Source organism: Podarcis bocagei, assembly GCF_964188305.1.
Source record: "Podarcis bocagei genome assembly, chromosome: 2".
NCBI lineage: Eukaryota > Metazoa > Chordata > Lepidosauria > Squamata > Lacertidae > Podarcis > Podarcis bocagei.
The window spans coordinates 98605737-98624886 of NC_138126.1; the positions used below are offsets into that span (position 1 = coordinate 98605737).

The 19150-nt window shown below is 41.2% G+C and overlaps 1 protein-coding gene across 1 annotated transcript in view; it reads left to right on the top strand.

Moving 5' to 3' along the window:
• The window catches only part of GRB2 (growth factor receptor bound protein 2), a 49431-nt gene extending 35938 nt beyond the window's left edge, over positions 1–13493 (top strand). Inside the window, exons 3-6 of the mRNA XM_081184778.1 lie at positions 3593–3690; positions 7416–7538; positions 9468–9636; positions 11285–13493. Of these exons, the coding sequence (XP_081040904.1) occupies positions 3593–3690; positions 7416–7538; positions 9468–9636; positions 11285–11470 (576 nt within the window). The 3' untranslated portion in view covers positions 11471–13493. The remainder of the gene's footprint in view (positions 1–3592; positions 3691–7415; positions 7539–9467; positions 9637–11284) is intronic.
• Positions 13494–19150: the final 5657 nt, after the last annotated feature.

The window sequence follows — 19150 nt, forward strand, 5'->3', positions numbered from 1 at the left end:
CCACATCACACTGCTTTATGAAGGGGCTGTGCCATTCTACATTATAATGAATTTATGTGGTCTGTAACTCAGCTGCCTGGGGAGAAAGCACCAGCTTTGTACATCCCAGCTGCAGACTTCGTTAAGTTTCTAGCAACCAAACAATTGACAATCACAGCGGCCTGGCATGTTCGTTTATTTTCCCAGCAGGAACTTGGGAAGAGCAGCAGGAAGAGATTGAGGTGAACAAGAAGATGTGCCAGGCCAGTCACCCAGGTGAAAAGGAAAGGGGCTAACACTTCTACTTTACTTTAAACCTCACACTCTGACACTTGGAATGCTTTTAGCAGATACCAATGTAAGCACAAGTTAGGTTTCGATTAAATTTAGACCAGCTCTGGCCTAATTTCGTGTCATGAGAAAGTTCTTGAGGTTTTTACAAAATAGACTGGCCTGGCACATCTTCTTGTGCCACATTTGAGGTTGATGTAAACAAAAAGGGAGGCTGTTGGGTTTTTAATACAGTGGTACCTCGGGTTACAGACGCTTCAGGTTACAGATGCTTCAGGTTACAGACTCTGCTAACCCAGAAACAGAACCTTGGGTTAAGAACTTTGCTTCAGGATGAGAACAGAAATCGTGCTCCGGCGGCGTGGCAGCAGCAGGAGGCCCTATTAGCTAAAGTGGTGCTTCAGGTTAAGAACAGTTTCAGGTTAAGAACGGACCTCCAGAACACATTAAGTTCTTAACCCAAGGTACCACTGTATAAGTAGCGGCAGTTTGCTGCTAAATGGTGCTAAGAGGTGGGAGGAAACAGGAATATACCAGGATATAACACGTGTAATTTGAAGAGTAAGGAAAAACTACCCATGGTAAATAACTCAAAAATATAGTACTGTATGTACTTACTAAGCTATAACGTAGTTGCAAGTTTGGGCCCTGAGCAGACATTCAGAATTGGAAATGGGGAGCTGCTGTATATATATTACTAGGATGTATCTAAGTATGAACTGATACGTATGTTCCCTGAATAAATGCTGTATTCCTCAGTTTCACTGTTAAATGTAGATTGAGCTGCAAATAAGGAAGGATGTTCAGTCTTCTGTTTCCTTGATAACATCCTGAGTGCTGTAGCTAGTTAGAAGGGGCTGGTGCTCTCAGACTGCTCACTGCACTCGCAGTAAACGCAGCTCTTTGTCTCAGAATGTTCTGCTTCCTCTTTTTAAGAATTTTTCTTTTTCTTTTGGGGTGGAAGCTCATGGGAGTTAGCATGCATCTATGATGAGGGCTGAGCTGCTTAAAAGAATGACTGGCTACACTAAAAGATTAATAAAGTGGCGCATGTGAGTGAAAGGAGCAGACAGAAATGAAACAGTGAATGGCTTTTTGGTTTGGTTTGTAATATCCAGGACAATGCATGACTCTAAAGAGAAGCAGTCAGAAGCTAAATGACTGGTTCTGATTTTCCCCAAGGGGTAATAGCTAAATATTTAATTGTAAATTTCTTTTCTGTTACTATCCCCTAATACATTCTCAAGTTCTGTAGTGTAAGCAAGGATATTCTGTGCATTTCAGCTTTTTGTCTAGCTTAGTCCCAACAAACCATTCACTCTGATCGTTAATGAAGTAGAGAAACTACAGACAGAATATAGTGTACACCATTTAACGTTATTGTGATGTTTCAGAGGCAGCTTTGGGATTCCCTAAATATTTTCAGCGTTGTTAATATTTCCGCGCAGGTTGTCTTCCATGTAGGAAAAATATTATATGTTCACACCCGTCTGTCTCAGGAGACAATAGAGGAGTGCTTCTTTGGAGGCAAAGTCAAACTATTTGTTGAAAGGTTATAGTGCCTGCTATGGCTGTAGAGACCAATAGGGGAGCAACATGTTTTGTTGCAGCTGGAGCAGATGAAGGCATTCAGTTGTGCTGCTGCAGATGCACCATGGCATTTCTTATCTCTGTGCTCCTCCCAGCAGTCAGTCCTCCTCTGGTTGTTGCTATGGATGCACAAGCTGTCTGTCTCCAGGCGCTGTGGTGGTCTGCAAGGGGTTCCCACATGGCGGGGATTGGGGTTGATATTGCCAGCCTTCATGTTCACACATGAGCAACACTACATAATCAAAGCCTTTGGGCCTAAAATTAACAGAATTAGTGTGTTTTTGATGCTGTCTGAATGATAACACATTTAATCAGATGATCTCACTGTGGTGAACCTGGGCAATGCAGAAAATATATTATGCTTTGGAGGTTTTGGTGGTCTTTGCAGCAAAAAGGTTGATTTGAAGAACAAGCCACCACTTGGTTATGCAGGAACAGGGGAAGAGTGCCCCCAGAACCCTTTAGTAGGGTGCACCAGCACAGTGCTTGTTTACATGAAGCCATAGTTAATTTAAAACTGTGATTTAATGTGGTGTGGAAATTGGGCCATTGTCTAGTTTGGCCTGAGAATCTCTTGTGATTTTTCAAGCTATTGCAGAAAAAGCTGTCTTTTCTGTTTCCATGGAGACAGCTGGGTGTGAATTGATAAGAGTTCTCTTATCAAACTAGGAATCTGACAGGCTGCAGTCCAGAACTCCCTTACTATTACTGTAATAGGAGGCTAGATACAGACTTAAGGCCATTGCATAGCAGTCTTGGTTCATGTGTAGCTGCTAAAAATATGCTTCCTCTCAAGCACAAATGTTCTAGCATAAAAGAAACAGTTGCTTTACTTCCCATCAATTTGGTTAGATTAATTACTGACTTGGCTTTCAGCTCTGCAGGAATTTTCACTTCACGTCTAGTGTCTACAAAGAGAAGTTCTTTTCCTAGATTGATGAAAATGTTTGGCTTCCAGATTTCTGCTGACGCAGTGCATTTTTATATAGGGAAGCTTTATTGTGTTTTATATCTCTGTTTGAGAAATGGTATAGAGTATGGCATGTGTGGACACAAGTGTTTGCTATACCATGTAAATATTAACAGGAGGTCTGAAATCATTAATAAATTACTGCAATCAACTAAACTTACCAGATTTAAAATGAGCATATTAAGCGGACTTTAGAGTTGTGCCCTGTGAAGTTGTGTTTAGTGTTTATGTCTTAATTGTTTACTATCTGTGTTCATTGCTACTCTTATTATGTGACTGTTCAATAAAAAGGCCCTCTTTAAATTTTCATAGAAATATACAGAATTGTGTTTCTTATTCCATAGAAGCAAATTAGCTAATAAACAAAGCATCTTAATTGGATGTCACTATCCCTTCAGTTGGAGTACATCAATTTGGGAAGAGCTTGTCACATGTCTAGAGACCATGGATTTTTAAAGGTAATAGAGCTTAGCATTGGATGAAGCTGACATACCAGTGGCTGGTCCTCCTAGGAGACAAAATACATGCTCTCTATAACACAATTAATTCCATATTTCATAGTGAGTGTCAGAATATGCCTTGACTTTGAAATGTCTACAGAATGTAGTTTGACTTGGTATAATTTACTTTTCAGCTACTGGAGTAGGGTAAGAGTGCTTTGAAACTATCTGGCTTTTCATAAAGTAGGCTTAAATCAGAGTATATCAACATCATGCTATCCTGAAATGTAAATTTGTGTTTCTTTAATCCCCTCTCCCCCAGGTTTTGAACGAAGAATGTGATCAAAATTGGTACAAGGCGGAACTCAATGGCAAAGATGGCTTCATTCCCAAAAATTATATTGAAATGAAACCACATCCGTAAGTAAAGTACCATGACTTCTGTGTGTGACATTATGCTTAGGGCCAAATTCTGGCCAAGCTCACTTGCAGTTCTGGTAGTTGTCAATGCAGGAAGGATATCTCTGGAAAACTTTTTCATTCCCATGAGAGCCATCAATCCTCTGACCATATTTTGTATGGCAGGGATGCCATCAATGCAGGGGTTGTAGTGGCAGTTGTTGACATTGGCAGCAACAAAGTGGATCATGTGAACTGCATTCCCACTCAGTACACTCACTGTGAGTCTTGCAAAATCAACAGTAAAGCCCAGGTTGTTGGCTTTTGTTGCAGTTTGAACTAGACAGGCTTCACCCAACATAACATTTGATTCTGCTGTAGTAATAGTAAGGCTTTAACTGTTCAAAAGGAAACCTTTGCGAATGGTACACACGTCTTTAGTGTAAAATTATTTCCTGCCTGTTTTCCCCTTCACCAAAAAGATTCTTTTTCTTGGTGAACTTACTAAAAATCTTTGTATATTCTATACTAGATGTGTGGTCCTTACTAGTCAGTATTTCCTGTAAAATATTACCGCTGACAGCTTATTAAATGTTTAGTTCTTTCTTTCCATTGATAGCAGGCAATCGTTCACTATATTAAGTACTACATGGTCTCAATACTGAGGATATGTAATGAAGACAAGTTCCTGTTCACTAAGCTGTGTATACACATTCTGTTGCCAGCAGCACAAGCCCTATGCCGAGAAACTTACACAGTATTCTTTGTAAAATCTCATCCCTGTAACCCTTTCACTAAACAATAGTTCCAATTGAAATCTAATTTTGAAACCCACCTTTGCCATTCATTCTCAGGTTTTGCTGCTTATAGTTTTCCAGTTTTGCGCCATCTCAACAAATACTTCTAATTCTTCTAGTCTGCAGGCTACCCTTTGTCATCCTTTCCATGCAGACCTTTCCACTCATTTCTACTTTCTCACTTGCTCCCTTCTTGAAGAGAGATAAGCAAAAACCTGTCCTAAAGAGCTTACAATCTAAACAGGGGCAAGGTTAATAGGAGAGGACTTTGTGCAAATCTAGTCATAGTTACTTAGGCTTAATTTCAATATAGGTCATTCTAAGGCTGCCAGCCAATTAAAGAATTTTACTGTATTAATCATCACTGTTTCAAGCAGTTAATTGGTTGGATTTGAATTTTTTTATGTTTCCCAAAACTTCAGTATACAGGTGTCCGTTTGAGACACTGAATGAAATTTCACAAATGTAGGAAGCAAGCAAGCAAGAATAAACCTTGGCTACAACTTGTGGTTGGTGAGCAGAGAGCTTAACCATGAGTCCCAGTTTGGAGAACATGTTACACCAAACCTTGGCTTAGCTCAACATTGGGCATCAATAAAAAGAATTGGAAAAGAGTGAAGCGACTGCAAGCTCTTCTCTAGGAATTCACATGGTCACATAGTTTTGCTAACAAGACTTTAGGGTCATATTCTAAGGCCCTTTTCACTGCTGGGGCTCCAGTTGTAGAATGCCTTTTCTGTAAAGACTCACTGGGCACCTATTTGGTATTCTTATTGGCACTAGGACCTTATTTGCCCTTCCTTTTCATCTTAAAATATTTGAGTGTTTTATTTTTGGGTTTGTTTGTTTGTTTGTTTAAAAAACCACTTGTTTTAATGTCATTCATTTTATCTTGGGACTCAGCTACACAGCTACAAATAAAACGTTTTAAATATGTTGTAAAGTGCATTATACAAATGTGTTACTAGGTAGCGACAGTTTAAAAAACCATTTTCGCTGCGTTTTTTTATATGTGTGTAGATTCCACCTTGGTGTTAAGCTGTTGCTGGATTTATTCTGTTTTGGAAGTTGTGTTTTCCCCTCTTATGGTTATCTATAACAATTGCCTCTTGATATTTTTAAGGACTACAGATCCCCAACACCTTACCTCAGGATAGCTCTGGTTATCAGGAGGAATGGCCTTTAGGCATTACAAGTTGGCAAAGAGAGTTGCCCTGTTAAAAGAAGTTGAACACATTACACAATCAGTGCAGGTTACATTGTCCATTAGTAAACAGCAATGTTTGGTTTTGAATTGGTTGACTGCTGTAATAAGGAAGCATGCTTCAATTACATTCTATTGATACGTTTCACATGTGAATGTGAAACATATTGAGCTCTCAATAACATGGCTCCATGGTGACTGGCCGCAAACATTTTCAGAGGCTGAAATTGTGGTTGCTGAGTTTCTGAGGTAGAAACCCAGGGCAACATGTACATGGAAAGGGAGAAATGAAACCTTGCGAAGACACTGGCCGTGAACCGCAGACCTGCAAGTGCACCTCGGCTTTTGTTTTCTTGTAGACGTTGCTAACAGTTTGGGATGTAGTTTTCTGACCAAACCCGACAATGCAGGCAGTCTAGAATGCATGCAGAGATCTGCACATAATGTAAACTTACAGACCATGCTTCTTTTGTCTGAATCACTACTGTGCTTACAGAAAAGTTCTGTCTAGTTCTGGAAGAATAAGCCATATAATGCAGCCCCAATATAAAACCAAAGTCGGTTTTGTGGCAATTCCAATACTATATCTGACATATGAAAGTGGAATCAGAAGATGAACAGATGCAGCTCTCATGACATAAGTCCGGGAATCAATCCACCAGCCTTGTGTGTTTCCCATTGCTTCCGGCAAGAGCCAGATTTTTCTAACTACTAAGAAGTATCAGTGACAAGTGTTTAAGTTATTGACAGATCTTGCAATGGAAAGCACAGAGAGGCATTAATGCAACATTTGTGAAGTGCTTTCTAGTGTTTGAGGCACTTAACGTGCACTATCTAGTAATCCTTACAATTCTGTAAAGTCAGTATTATCCCCCATATTGCATTTGGGGGGCAGAGGACTGAGGCTGAGAAGGAGGCTTGCCTAAATCCAAGTCATGACTTCATGACATAGGCAAACATTTCTGATTTCAAACTTCCTTACTTGTAGCAGAGTCTCCTTTAGCCACCATACCACATTGTCTCTTAAGTGTTTGAGATGGGTTTGTGTGATCTACCTTCCAAAATGGTTTGCAATGTGAATAGTCCTAAAGGCACTTGTAAACTTAAACTGTGTTCCCCCAAATGCCATTAATCATGGGGCTTATATTCAGTATATGCAAAACAAAGCTTTCCTAGGTAGCAACTATAGCTGGCACCCATAAAGCAGAGTTGCAAAATGATGCAAAATCCTATCTGCCCTAATAGTCACTATACTGGTTTTGCTAAAAGTAGAGTGTGTGTGGTTTATTTTAATGGGAATGCTTGCTGTCGGGGAATCTGAAGTAAAGAAATTAAATCACTACAAATAATTTTAAAGGATGGGAGAAGTTCCCTAAGAATCTATAACTTGTTAATCCTGAATCTCATTGTTTCAGCCAAATTCTCTTGCCTCTCTTCCTATAATGCAGTGGTTAAAAGCCTTGAATATGGCAAAAATTGTTAAATCAAGAGACGTTGAGGAAATTGACTTTTTTTAAAAAATGAAGTGGTATCTATTACTTACTGGAACTTGATATTATTTATGTAATCTCCAGTTTTATATCACTCCAATCTTTAAAATTACTTTTTAAAAACATTATTTAAGTGCAGCCTCGTGGAACAATTCAATTGATTATACCTGTCAGATTACTTCCCAGCTATGAACATATCCAAACTTGCCTTTTTGGAGTTTGAATTATGCTTAATTTTCAACCGTGTTTGCACAGGTGGTTTTTTGGGAAGATCCCCCGAGCAAAAGCTGAGGAGATGTTGGGCAAACAGAGACATGATGGTGCCTTCCTCATAAGAGAGAGTGAGAGTGCTCCCGGGGACTTTTCTCTCTCCGTCAAGTAAGTGTTGCGTTATAGTTGGTTGATAAACACGTTCTGCACTTAAACTGCAGGTGAAATAAGCCTATTTGAATTATTCTTATTTCTGCCATAAAATATAGTCCTTGTTTCCCTGACTACAAAACTTGGAAATGTTGGTGCAGTAACTTCATATATGGGGACGCTTATTGGTTGTCCTGCTTTCTCTTCTCTTCTCTTCTCTTCTCTTCTCTTCTCTTCTCTTCTCTTCTCTCCCTCCATCCCTGACCATCTTGCTTTTTAGTGCTTTCCTTCTCGAACCTCAGGCATTTTGCAATTAGGGCTGGTAAAGTTGTAAAATGCTTTTCAAATATATAGAATCCTTCATTATGAAGGGAAATCACTGTTAACTCCAGGATTCTACACTTTTTAAGGGTCTTTGTGTTCATTGATTTATCACCCGAATCTCTCATCTCTGAAGGTATCCTTCAGCAACTTGCATGTTTCCAAATAAGGTGCTGTTTCCACCTTGGCTCTAATCACCTTTTGTAAATAGGTTCTGTTGTTTCCTTTAAATCAAATAAAAATAATTATTAAACTCTAGCTACATGAATTGATACTGTACAAATAGAAAACCACGTGTACCTTGCTGAGTCCTTCTGCATAGCTTTGCCCTTCCAAACGCTACCATGCAATCTACTCATATTGTAAGGGGAGAGGCATTCTTGACTATCCAAGTATGTAGAAGTTTGGTGCTTTTGTTCTAGACTCTGTGAATAGTCCTCAAGTGTTTCTTTCAGTCATCTTCTCCTACATTGTAATAGATCAGCTTTGGTACAAATGAAAACCTGTTGGGAATATCAAACCAAGATATTAATAGAATGTTCATTCTAATAGTTTATTATACCTTTACTATAAAACCAGCATATGTATTTATTAGCACTGGTAATCAGTGACACATGCTGACTTCTCATAGCACAGTACTGCCACCTATCGTTCAAGAATCACTGAAATCCATATTTGCCTAGAACCAACAATAGGTCCTGTTAGCTTAGAGAGAGAGAGAAAATACTCAGTGCCTGCCTCGCTGGCATGGATTAACATTGTGCCTCACTTCATGTCAAAGGAAAGTGGCTAACTCACCTAATTATCTGAAGCCTCAGATGTCATTCCCATTGACTATTAGGGTGAAAGCAAGAAACGCCTATAACCTGTAGTTAATATTGAGCAGAATTATTGGCAGGCATAGTGGCCAATTCTGAAGGCAATAAAGCCTGCCAAATTTCAGGCATAGCTGCAAGGCTTTCTATGTGAAATGCCTTTAAAGTGTGAAATTTATGTTAAGGGTTTGATATGCTTGTGTTTGGATGAACATAATATACAATGTGGAAATGCCCCCCAGATACGTTCCCTGCAAAATTTCAGAAGGATAGATGCAGGGGTTAGGGAGTTACAAATGAAAAAAATATTTAACGTCTTCTTTAAAAAAATCTGCTCAGTTTGCACCAAGGCCACAGAAAGTGCAAAGTTTATTATGTTCTTTTGGTATCCTATATCAAAAGGATATAGATTGGAAATAAGAGGAGAGTCCTGGTAAAGCCATTCCCTGCTTGAAGCTAGAACTGTCACTTACAGGCACCCTTCCTCTCCTGCCTCCTCTCCTATTCTCTGCCTGGAGTTTACCATTTATGGAAGGCTTAAGCGAGGTTATTAAGAACCCTCCCAAGATTCCAGAGCCTTGGACCACCTCTGATCCAGTCTGTCTTGGGATTCTGAAGAAGTCCAAATATCTCCGAGGAACTGAGTCCTTTCCTTGGACTCATGCCTTGTCTGAGACTAATGCTCGACTGTTAGCCTGTGTACGTGCAAATGTTTGCTTTAGCAACAGCAGACAATAGTACCTGTCATGCATTGGCATACACATTAGAAGAATAAATAAAAGCCTGGACATGTTCTTCTCTTTCTATTTAGATTTGGAAATGATGTGCAGCACTTCAAGGTGCTTCGAGATGGGGCTGGCAAGTATTTCCTCTGGGTGGTAAAGTTCAATTCTCTGAATGAGTTGGTAGACTATCACAGATCGACCTCTGTCTCCAGGAATCAGCAGATATTTCTTCGAGACATTGAGCAGGTGCCTCAGGTAAAGGAGCATGAGTGGAGTTCTGCCTCATTTCCATCTTCAAATGTTCTATATTATTCAATAATAACCTTATGCAAATCTGTGTTTTAGGGGATTTTACAGTTTGGAGTATAAGAACAGTTCTAATACCTGCTATATATTTTGGAGCATTCTTTGTCCACTGTGTATTTAGCCACCTCTTAAGATATTGTAAGCAAATTTTGCACGATGGTTCCTGAGATCAAGGAGCAAGTTTTCATCTCTTTTGGGATACAAATGGGCACCATTCTGAATCAAGATGGCAGACTCCACTTTTCAAAACTGCACTGATACTTTGGTTTCTTAGAATTCCTGAGCAAGGCCGGGTATGAGGCTGCCGGTTTATAATATTTGTTACTACAGTGCCTTTCTTTCTGGCTAAGGATACCACACTTAGAAAATGTACAAGCCTCCCTTTGTTATAAGGCTTCCAGGCTGTTGTGCATATTACACACACGCACACAGAAACTTAATTTTAAAAATAATTAGCAGCAACAACACAGTCAATACTGTCAAGCAGAAGACTGAAATAAAAAGATCCATGTGGTGGTGGGTTGCCCCATGTGGGTTGTCCCATCCCACACGATTGCCTATGGCCTCCTGCCACGGTAGAGGCTACAGTAGTGAGAACTGGGCAGAGAATTTCCTTATGTGAGGCTTCATTTTGCTCTCATTAGCACTGGTTGCAATTCAGTTTGCTCAAATGCTTGGATGAATAAAAGAAAAAACAACCACCACCACCAATTATCAAAAGTTGACACAAGGTGAACTTCCTGGGGGAGGCTGTTCCAAATAGGCGGTTCTGCAGCCGATAAGGTGGTATCGCCACCCACCTAACTTTGAATAGTAGGAAGCAAAGTTGCATCTCTGAAGGTGAACACAGGATATGGGAAATCTCACGTGGAAGTAGAAGGTTGTCCTTCAGATAACCAGCTCTCAAGTCATTTGGGGCTTTAAACAGCCAGTGTTTGGAACTGTTTATAGCTTGCTCTGGATACTACTGAGATCTACTGTTTGCAGTCTCTGAAAAGTTTGCAAAGGCAGCCTCTCATACAGTGCTTTGCAGTAATCCAATAGGGTACCCTCCAAACATTGAACTGCAACTCTCACTAATCCATTGGTCAAATATAACGGGGGTTGTATTTCACATTGGCTACTCCTGCAGGAGTCTAATCTCAAGCTTGCCAGTACATGGGTAACACTACTAGCTAGAGCCTCGGCCAGTGAAGGTTCACAGCTAGTCCATTAAGCTTAACTCGTGAAAGGCACTGCATGCCACAGACTTTTCTTGGTCCTCCAGTGATAATGCAGATTTAGCAACACCTGCCAAACTGTTTACCTGATTCTTTAGTGAGTAGTGTACCCTTTCAATGCAGGTTCATTGGTAGGCAAAAAACAGGACTCAAGAAAAACAAAACAGTTTTTGCATTAACATAAGTGTATATTAATTTTATGTGGTGTACTCTTATTTTTAAAAATCAGTAGAAGCCAAATTGGTAGCTTTACACAAGGGGTGAGCAACTGCATCTAGGCAGGACTGGATCCAGAACTGGCTCACCATTAGCAGAAAATGAAAATTGGAGATGTGTGGAGCAATTAATAACTCACTCTTCTTTTCTTTGGTCTGCAGCAACCCACATATGTTCAGGCTCTCTTTGATTTTGACCCTCAAGAGGAAGGTGAGCTGGGCTTTCGACGTGGAGACTTTATCCGGGTCCTTGACAATTCTGATCCCAACTGGTGGAAGGGAGCCTGCCATGACCAAACAGGCATGTTTCCACGCAACTACGTGACCCCAGTGAACCGGAACATCTAGAGCAAATTATTAAAGATTATTTAAGGAAACAGGAGAAACAGTACACATTCAGAATCTAAGTGCAGCCAGTGATCTCCAGTCATCAGGCCATAAATCTGAGTCACCTCTCTGCCGGAGAGGGAACACTTTATTCCCCCCACTCAGTATGGAACTTTGTGGGGAGGGGACAGGAGAAGGGTCCAACTTGCGCGCCAAAACTTACCTTTTAAATTAAATAGATATTAACAGATTTCTTCGGTTACTTCCGGGTGGCCCCTTTCGTTCGCTTGTCCTTTCTCCCCCAACGCTGACACACCAGTTCATCAGTGCATGAAGTTTTAATGCTATATGAAGTCCATGCCATGCCACTCAAGGAAGATAAGAGGGAGAAGCTCTGCTGGTGTTTGCTACTTATGCAAACGGCCTTCATGAAGGGACCGAGAAAGGAACCAAATCCACTACCCAGTTTAAAAGCAAAACACACACATGCCATATGCCAACTTTACTTTTGCCTTCAGTATTTTGCCTGGGTAAGATAGGGTCTTAATTCCGCCTACATACCCTGCCATCTGAAAACCCAGCTGCTTCAGAGCAAAGGGAAGAAGGTGGGGCTTTTACCACCACAGGTTGCAGGCTGTCGTGACAAATTCTCTGCTACAGCTAGATCATGCTCTCATTAACCATGACAGCTTTTAAAATTTGTTTAAGTGTGTGGTTGAGCACATTCTTCTATTTTTCCATTAGTGCCTTTCCCTCATTTCCTTATTCTTTTTTAAGTTAAAAGGACAGTCCAGAGCTTTCAGATTTCCCCCCCTGCTTTTATGTAAATATTTAAGGGGTTGAATGGGAGGGATGTAGCTTTATTATTAAATACGAAACCTTCCATAAACCAGATGGAGCTTTAAAATGTGTATAAGCACCTGATATTCTTTATTACCAGGTGGGAAAAGACATAAAGTGTTCTACAAGAGGCAGGGCTAGGACCTGCAGCCAGGGGCCCTTGAGAGAAAAGAGAGATTGCACCATTATGAAGAATGTGGCATGTTGTATGACGCTGCCATGTGGTGGAGACTGAATATTCTGGGATGTCCTGTGAAACTGTCATTTCCCCCAAAAAATATTACAGGGAGGCATCAAGAAATTGTGCTTAATTACACATTGGGTGCTTTCCAAGTATATAATTAAAGATGATGCTTAGTGATAAGCAGTTCAGTTCCCCTTTATAAACACACATGATATATATATATATGAGAGAGACTGGGTCTCGATTAGAGTCGTTGACTTGTTCTCGAAAAGAGGAATCTGGTATCTTCATGCTTCAGATTTTCCCTGTCTCCACATGCCAGTGTTACATACTTGGAGGAGTTGTGTTTCTTCCAACTTACAGCAGGCTGTTGGGGGTTGTATTTCAATCTTGCGTCCCCAGATAAGATTCACTAAAGCCATTCATAGCTTTATGAATGGACTTGGACAGGGAAGAGCAACCTGCAGAGCTCTTTGTGCCAATACACACCTTATTTCCTTTTGCTGAGCCACATGGCTGAAACTTTCATCCCAACAACAGATCCCAAAGCTACCACAGATATCTTCTTTTCCGCCCAAATGGGGAAAATTCCTGTGTTGGCAGGTGCCTTTTTATACTAAGTGTTACAAGTGTGTTATTCCTGAGATGGACTCTGCCTTACACTTCCATTTCTCCCAGCAGATGAAAGAAAAAGCTACCCTGTAGCGTATAGATTTCTCACCCATTCCTTGCTAGCTGACTTTTTCTTTCCCTCTCCCCTATACTTTCTTCTTTCTGAAATGATTGGAAAAGGAATCTATGGCATTCTACACTTGGACCATTTGATTGTTTTCTTATTTTGGAATCGGTGTATATCATGCAGCCTTGCAGACATAATGTCTTGTGTGTATATATATATTAAAAAAAATCAGTGTTTAAATAAAAAAAGGCCTATGTACTTAATCCTTTAACTCAGCAGCAGCATTTGGTAGTTAGTAATTAACTGTGAATAATAAATATACAACAAATTCTTCACTTGAATATCAGTGTCTTTTCTGTTCATTTAATGAACCATCAGCTAGTTTAGGGCTGCAGTTCTCCTAACCTTCTCTACTCCTGCAGGTAAGTAGGGTTAGGATTGCACCCTGAAAAAGTGATCCACGGAAGGTTCTTCATCCAAAATCTCACCTGTTCAGCATAGATTTCTGTTACACTAGAGGTCAAAGGTTGGTGACAGCTAAAAGCTCAATATCCGCCACAAACGAAACATATAAAATAACACAATACTTCCCTTCAACCATACAGTACGGACCTTAAATCTCACATCACTTACTGAAGAAACAGTCACGTGTAACACTTTCAGACTGTATCCTGGGCTGATCTGTCATAATGGATGGGAAGGTGTTAAAGAGGTTGAGGTGAGATTCTTCAGACTGTGATAGGGCACTGGGGAAGGGAGAAGGATGCTGTATCCTAGACATGCAGGTTGCAGAGCCTATGTGTATTCTGTTTATAATGGTTTCAGCTGGTGGCCATCACAAACCCTCCCACTCCAAATGTGCCCGCACACTTTCTGACTCACCATCTGGTGCAATTTTTTAATGCTATATTCAGCCAAATATTTTAACATTAATGTTTAGTTCAATATTTACTGTAGAAAATCTGCCAGAGAAACCCTGACAGCCAAGACTGCCCCTGGACTGGGCCAAGCTGAAAGAACTCAGAATTTGACAAATCGCCATTTGAAACTTCCCATAGGCTAAAAGCAAACCAGATCATCTCCTACATATTCACGTGAACCTCTGACTCTAACATTGGTAACAAAATAATACGTAAAACACTTATCTTGTGAGGCCATGGTTTTTGGACTCGTGTTGGTCCTTAGGCACTTGGTACTGCAGTCTTCTAGCTCTCATTTGGAACAGCTACTCTGTCAAAGGCCGATTCTGGTATTCCCTTAGTGTTTGCATAACTTGGGTACATAAGCTGGGAGGGCTGCTTTTGGAAAGAGGGCACTTGGCAGCTCTGCTGTCTGCATGGAGTTGATCCATTTTATCAGAACCCAAGACCATCCTGCCTAAGGGCTGGTCCACACTTCTGCTTGTCTGAGCGGTTTTCTGCTTGTCCTGTACTTTCTAGGCATGGGGTTGAGCGTTTTTCTATTTCCCCTGGAAAAACCCGCTCTTGGTGCTGAATCGGAGCAAATGTCAATCCATGGAAAACCTTAAAAGATTGGGTTTTCCCAGGGAAACGCAGCCAGACAAGCAGAAGTCTGGATGTCCCACAAAGAGCCATGTTGGGGAGAAAGTGGCTAGGCTTGTACAATGTCGGTATTGCCTGCTTGTAGGTCTTCAAAGTACGACACAATATTATGTTCTATCTATCCCACTGCATGGGGGCTGCTTTTCCCCTGTAAATTGGGTTAAAAGTTCTTTGGCAGGATGGTATGGGTCTTAATCATTTTTGCACCTTTTTGTTTGGAGACTTTTCACACATTTTGCTGATGGTAAAAAAAAAAAAAAAATCTTGATAGCAGTGTTCTGCCCCGGTGGCTTTTCTTTTCTTGTTTGCAAGATACTTATCTGCATTGTCTCAAACTAGGCATAAAGTGTATGAGTTACAGACTGGACTACTTAAGCTGGTGTTGCTAAACTTGAGTTTGGAATGTTTATTTTTAGAAGTATTCTGATTTAGGCTGCAATCTTAACCCCATTTACCTGAGCGTAGGTGCCACTGAATTCAACAAGACCTACTTCTGAGTAGATACAATTAGTATTGTACTTCAGTCTTTTAAAAAAACCAAAAACTTTAGGAAATTTTGCAGGAGACATTTGACCCAAAGCCAGCAGAGCTATTGACCACTTAAGTTCACTAAGGTGGAAGAAGAAGATCTCAGATGAAGAGAGAAAAATAGTCTGACCACATTTTTCCTGTCTCTTCCCCCCGCCCCCACCTATTACTGATGTAATCTTTGCCTCTGTTCCGTTCGTAAATGGTGCTCAATTTTGCATTCAAAACTCCTTTTTGAGGCAAATACAATTTCTCTAGATGTCGCATTCTATCCAAGCTTTTATTTAAGAAAGAAAATCTGCATACTTGCCTGCTGTGCTGATTGCTGGCAAACCATCAGCCATCAGAAGACATATGGCTCAAATTTTAAATCTTGGCTGTCGGTTAGCCTCCGCTTCAAAAGCTCTAAATTTAGCCAACGAGTAACCACAGCAACAAACTTGCTATATATCTTTATCTAGTATTAAAACACACAGGTTCCCTCACAGAGTGCTAACCTTTCTTGCGTGGGCTATGCATTTAAAATGCAGTTTGATGCCTGTTTTGATACTGTGTTTAAGAAATAACCTCTGGGAGTAAGACCTTCCTCATTTCGCAGTTCAAAATTGCTGACACTCCATTTTAGTTCCTTTTTATACTTTTCCATATGCGGTCTCCCCACCCACATCATTTACTGTATCTGGGGACATGTCTATCTAACGAGTTCTGGGAAAATATGACATTGGCATATAGAAAACTGACATAACTAGGAGGTAAAAAATCCTGCTGCTGTTCAGCAGGGACCTAAACTAACTACTGCATCACGAATTTTTAAACACAAAGTTGATGTTTTTCACAATGCACAAGCCACTGACAATGGGAGAGGATGTACATTAGAGCAGAGATAGGGGAATTTGTCCTCATGCCGCTATCACCACTGGCCATGCTGGTTGGGGTTGAGGATTAGGGGAAAGGACTACAATACCACTCGGCATAACTACTGAACAAATTAAAACCTTTGCATTTTATCTTTTTGTCTCCATTTAGAGAAGGGATTGGTACTTTCAAATTGCTCTCCTTGATAGATATTTGCCTCTAAAGCAGCAGCCACTGCATAAACAAAATTGTAAACCAACTTTATAAGTAGTATAAATACTTCACCAAATTACAGATTAATAGGGATGCCAAGTAATTTTTTTTTGTGTGGGTGCTGCAAGTGACTCTTATAAAACAGGCAAACATTTTCAGTTACAATGCATGAAATCTGTGGCTGCCTAAGGTCCAAAATTCATGTGACAATAAATTGATGGGTCACCGTACTGGGTAATTTTGGATTTGTTGATTGCCATACTAAAAAGATTAGGGACTCGGCTATATTTGTCACAATAATACGTTTTGAATGTGTTATAACACCAGAGAGCACCAGAGAGCAAAAATGAGTTTATATGGATTTTTACGTAGGCTTTTCCCCCCCTTTCGTTGTAACAATTTAATTTCTGACTTACAGCGTTTTCAACTTGTGTCTAGATCCACCCTAAAAAATCTTCCACATGAACTTGCCTATTAAGGTCTTTGGAAGCCCTTCTCTAGGTGCTCCTGCCTTCTAAGGCTAGGTGGGTGGCTAAAAAAGATGCTGCAGTCTCAGCAGTGGCACCTGAGTTGTGGAACTTCTGAGGCATGGGACACACCACACCTTACCTTTAAAGCACTCTTCCTGTGTGTCACAAGGGTGGTCACACTAGAGAATGGATGATGCACCATCTCATGGATGGATAACTTGCGGCCTTTCTAAAGTTGTTGGGACCTCAGCTGCCCTCATCTCTGATCACTGGCTGTGCTGGCTGGAGCTAAACATACAGATGACCACAGGAGTCCTATTTCTGTATAAGGCTGTGTGTGTAGACACTGGTGGAGGAACGGGATGGGGTGGGGGAACGCACCATCCCCAGCACCATCGGGGAGGGGTGTACCATTGCGGGCGCCCCCTGGACATGCGCAACGCACCCCCACTATGCTGGGTGCCATGCCCCTGCAGGCGGCGTGCCATGCCCCCAGGATGCACATCACGCCCCCAGGACATGCCACGCCCCCGGGACACACACCACACACCCCCAGCGGCATGCCAGCCACGCCCCCGCCTGCTCTCCACCCCAGGTGCTGGAGCATGCAGTTTCACCACTGTCTGTAGAGCAGCAGTTCCCAACTATGCTCTGGGGAGCACTTGGTGAGAGCCAGTGTGGTGTAGTGGTTAAGAGCGGTAGTCTTGCAATCTGGGGAACTGGGTTCGCTTCCCCGCTCCTCCACATGCAGCTGCTGGGAGACCTTGGGCTAGTCACACTTCTTTGAAGTCTCTCAGCCCCACTCACCTCACAGAGTGTTTGTTGTGGGGGAGGAGGGGAAAGGAGAATGTTAGCCGCTTTGAGCCTCCTTCGGGTAGTGTTAAAGCGGGATATCAAATCCAAACTCCTCCTCCTCCTCCTCTTCTTCTTCTTGGTGCTCCACAAAGCATCTCCAAGTGCTCCATGGAGAGATTGGAAATAAAAATAATTAAATACGTGTCTTTGGCATAAGGGTGATGATTGTGCTCCATGATGAATTTCTCTCCTGAAAAGTGCTCCATGACTCAAAATGTTTGGGAACTGCTAGCGTAGAAGATAATTTTCATTTGCATAATTCTTCATACAAAGCGGTAAGAATCTAGAGCTCCACATGAGAACAGGTAGTAGTACCGTTTGGCATAGTATAACTGCCAAACCATCACTTATTATGTCATAATATTGGTGAGCAGGATGGATTTTGTTTCACCACACGTTTTGAGTGATTGCACCCCCCCCCCCCTTTTGTGGAAGCAATAACTTTTTAATGATGTCACTTTGGTCCACACAGAGGAGTACATGTAAAATGATACAGGTGAGATTTAGGAGTTGGTCTTGTGAAAGGTAATCTGCAGCCTGCCTTAATCTTACATAAATCTTACGGTCTGTTTTAAGCTTTTTCTTTATCGTTAGTTCAAATGCTACTGCCTCTTTAAGGAGGTGGTAAGTTCAAGGGCAGGCTTTTTCGTGGTGCGGGGTTGAGAAGGAGTTATAGGAGTATTGGGTCATGTTTTAGGCCTCTGTTAAAGCACAGTAATAGTTCTGTAAGAAACTAGAAGTTGATTTTTCATATTTTGCTTGACGGGAGTGTAACAGTTCTCCCCAAGTGCAGGCTTGGAGTTAGGGATAGGCAACTTGAGATGTCAGGTTCAGCAGGTGCCTAGGTTACCCACTCATAAGCTACCCACTCATAGAATCAGAGGCTCATAGACTTGTAGAGTTGGAAGGGACCCTGGCTGGGAGTCATCTAGTCCAATCCCCTGCAATGCAGGAATTTCAACAAACTGTCCCCCATGCAATTTGAAACCACAGCAGACCTTGCTTAGCTTTGCAAATGTGCTAGCAACAAATATTACCACTAATTAACACGCACCACGGCACAAAATAATGCAGTTTCACGTTTATTATGTGCCATTTATGTCACACCTACAAATTATGCCTCTGAATTTATGGGATGGTCTACGAATCCTGTATTTGGATGCCATCTTTAGAATTATTTAAAAAGTTGAACAAAAAATCGGTTTGGGGTGCCCCAGTATTAAACTATTTAAAAATATGCAATAAACCGATTTGGAACAGGCTGTCAACCACATACTTTATTTATGTGAAAGGAACGTAAAAGCATTTCTTTTTTGTTTCCAAGGAAACTCTAGCCCGGTGCTCTGTGAATTCTAATAAATATACATGGCCAGAATAAATAACTTTGCATCTCCCCCCTCCCCTCCCCTCCCCCATGCACGTATGTTTCCTTTACGTGCCTCTCCTTCCGCAGAGAACTCCTATCCTAACACATCCTTGGCACATTTCAGATCCGTCTGCCTTTATAACAGGCCG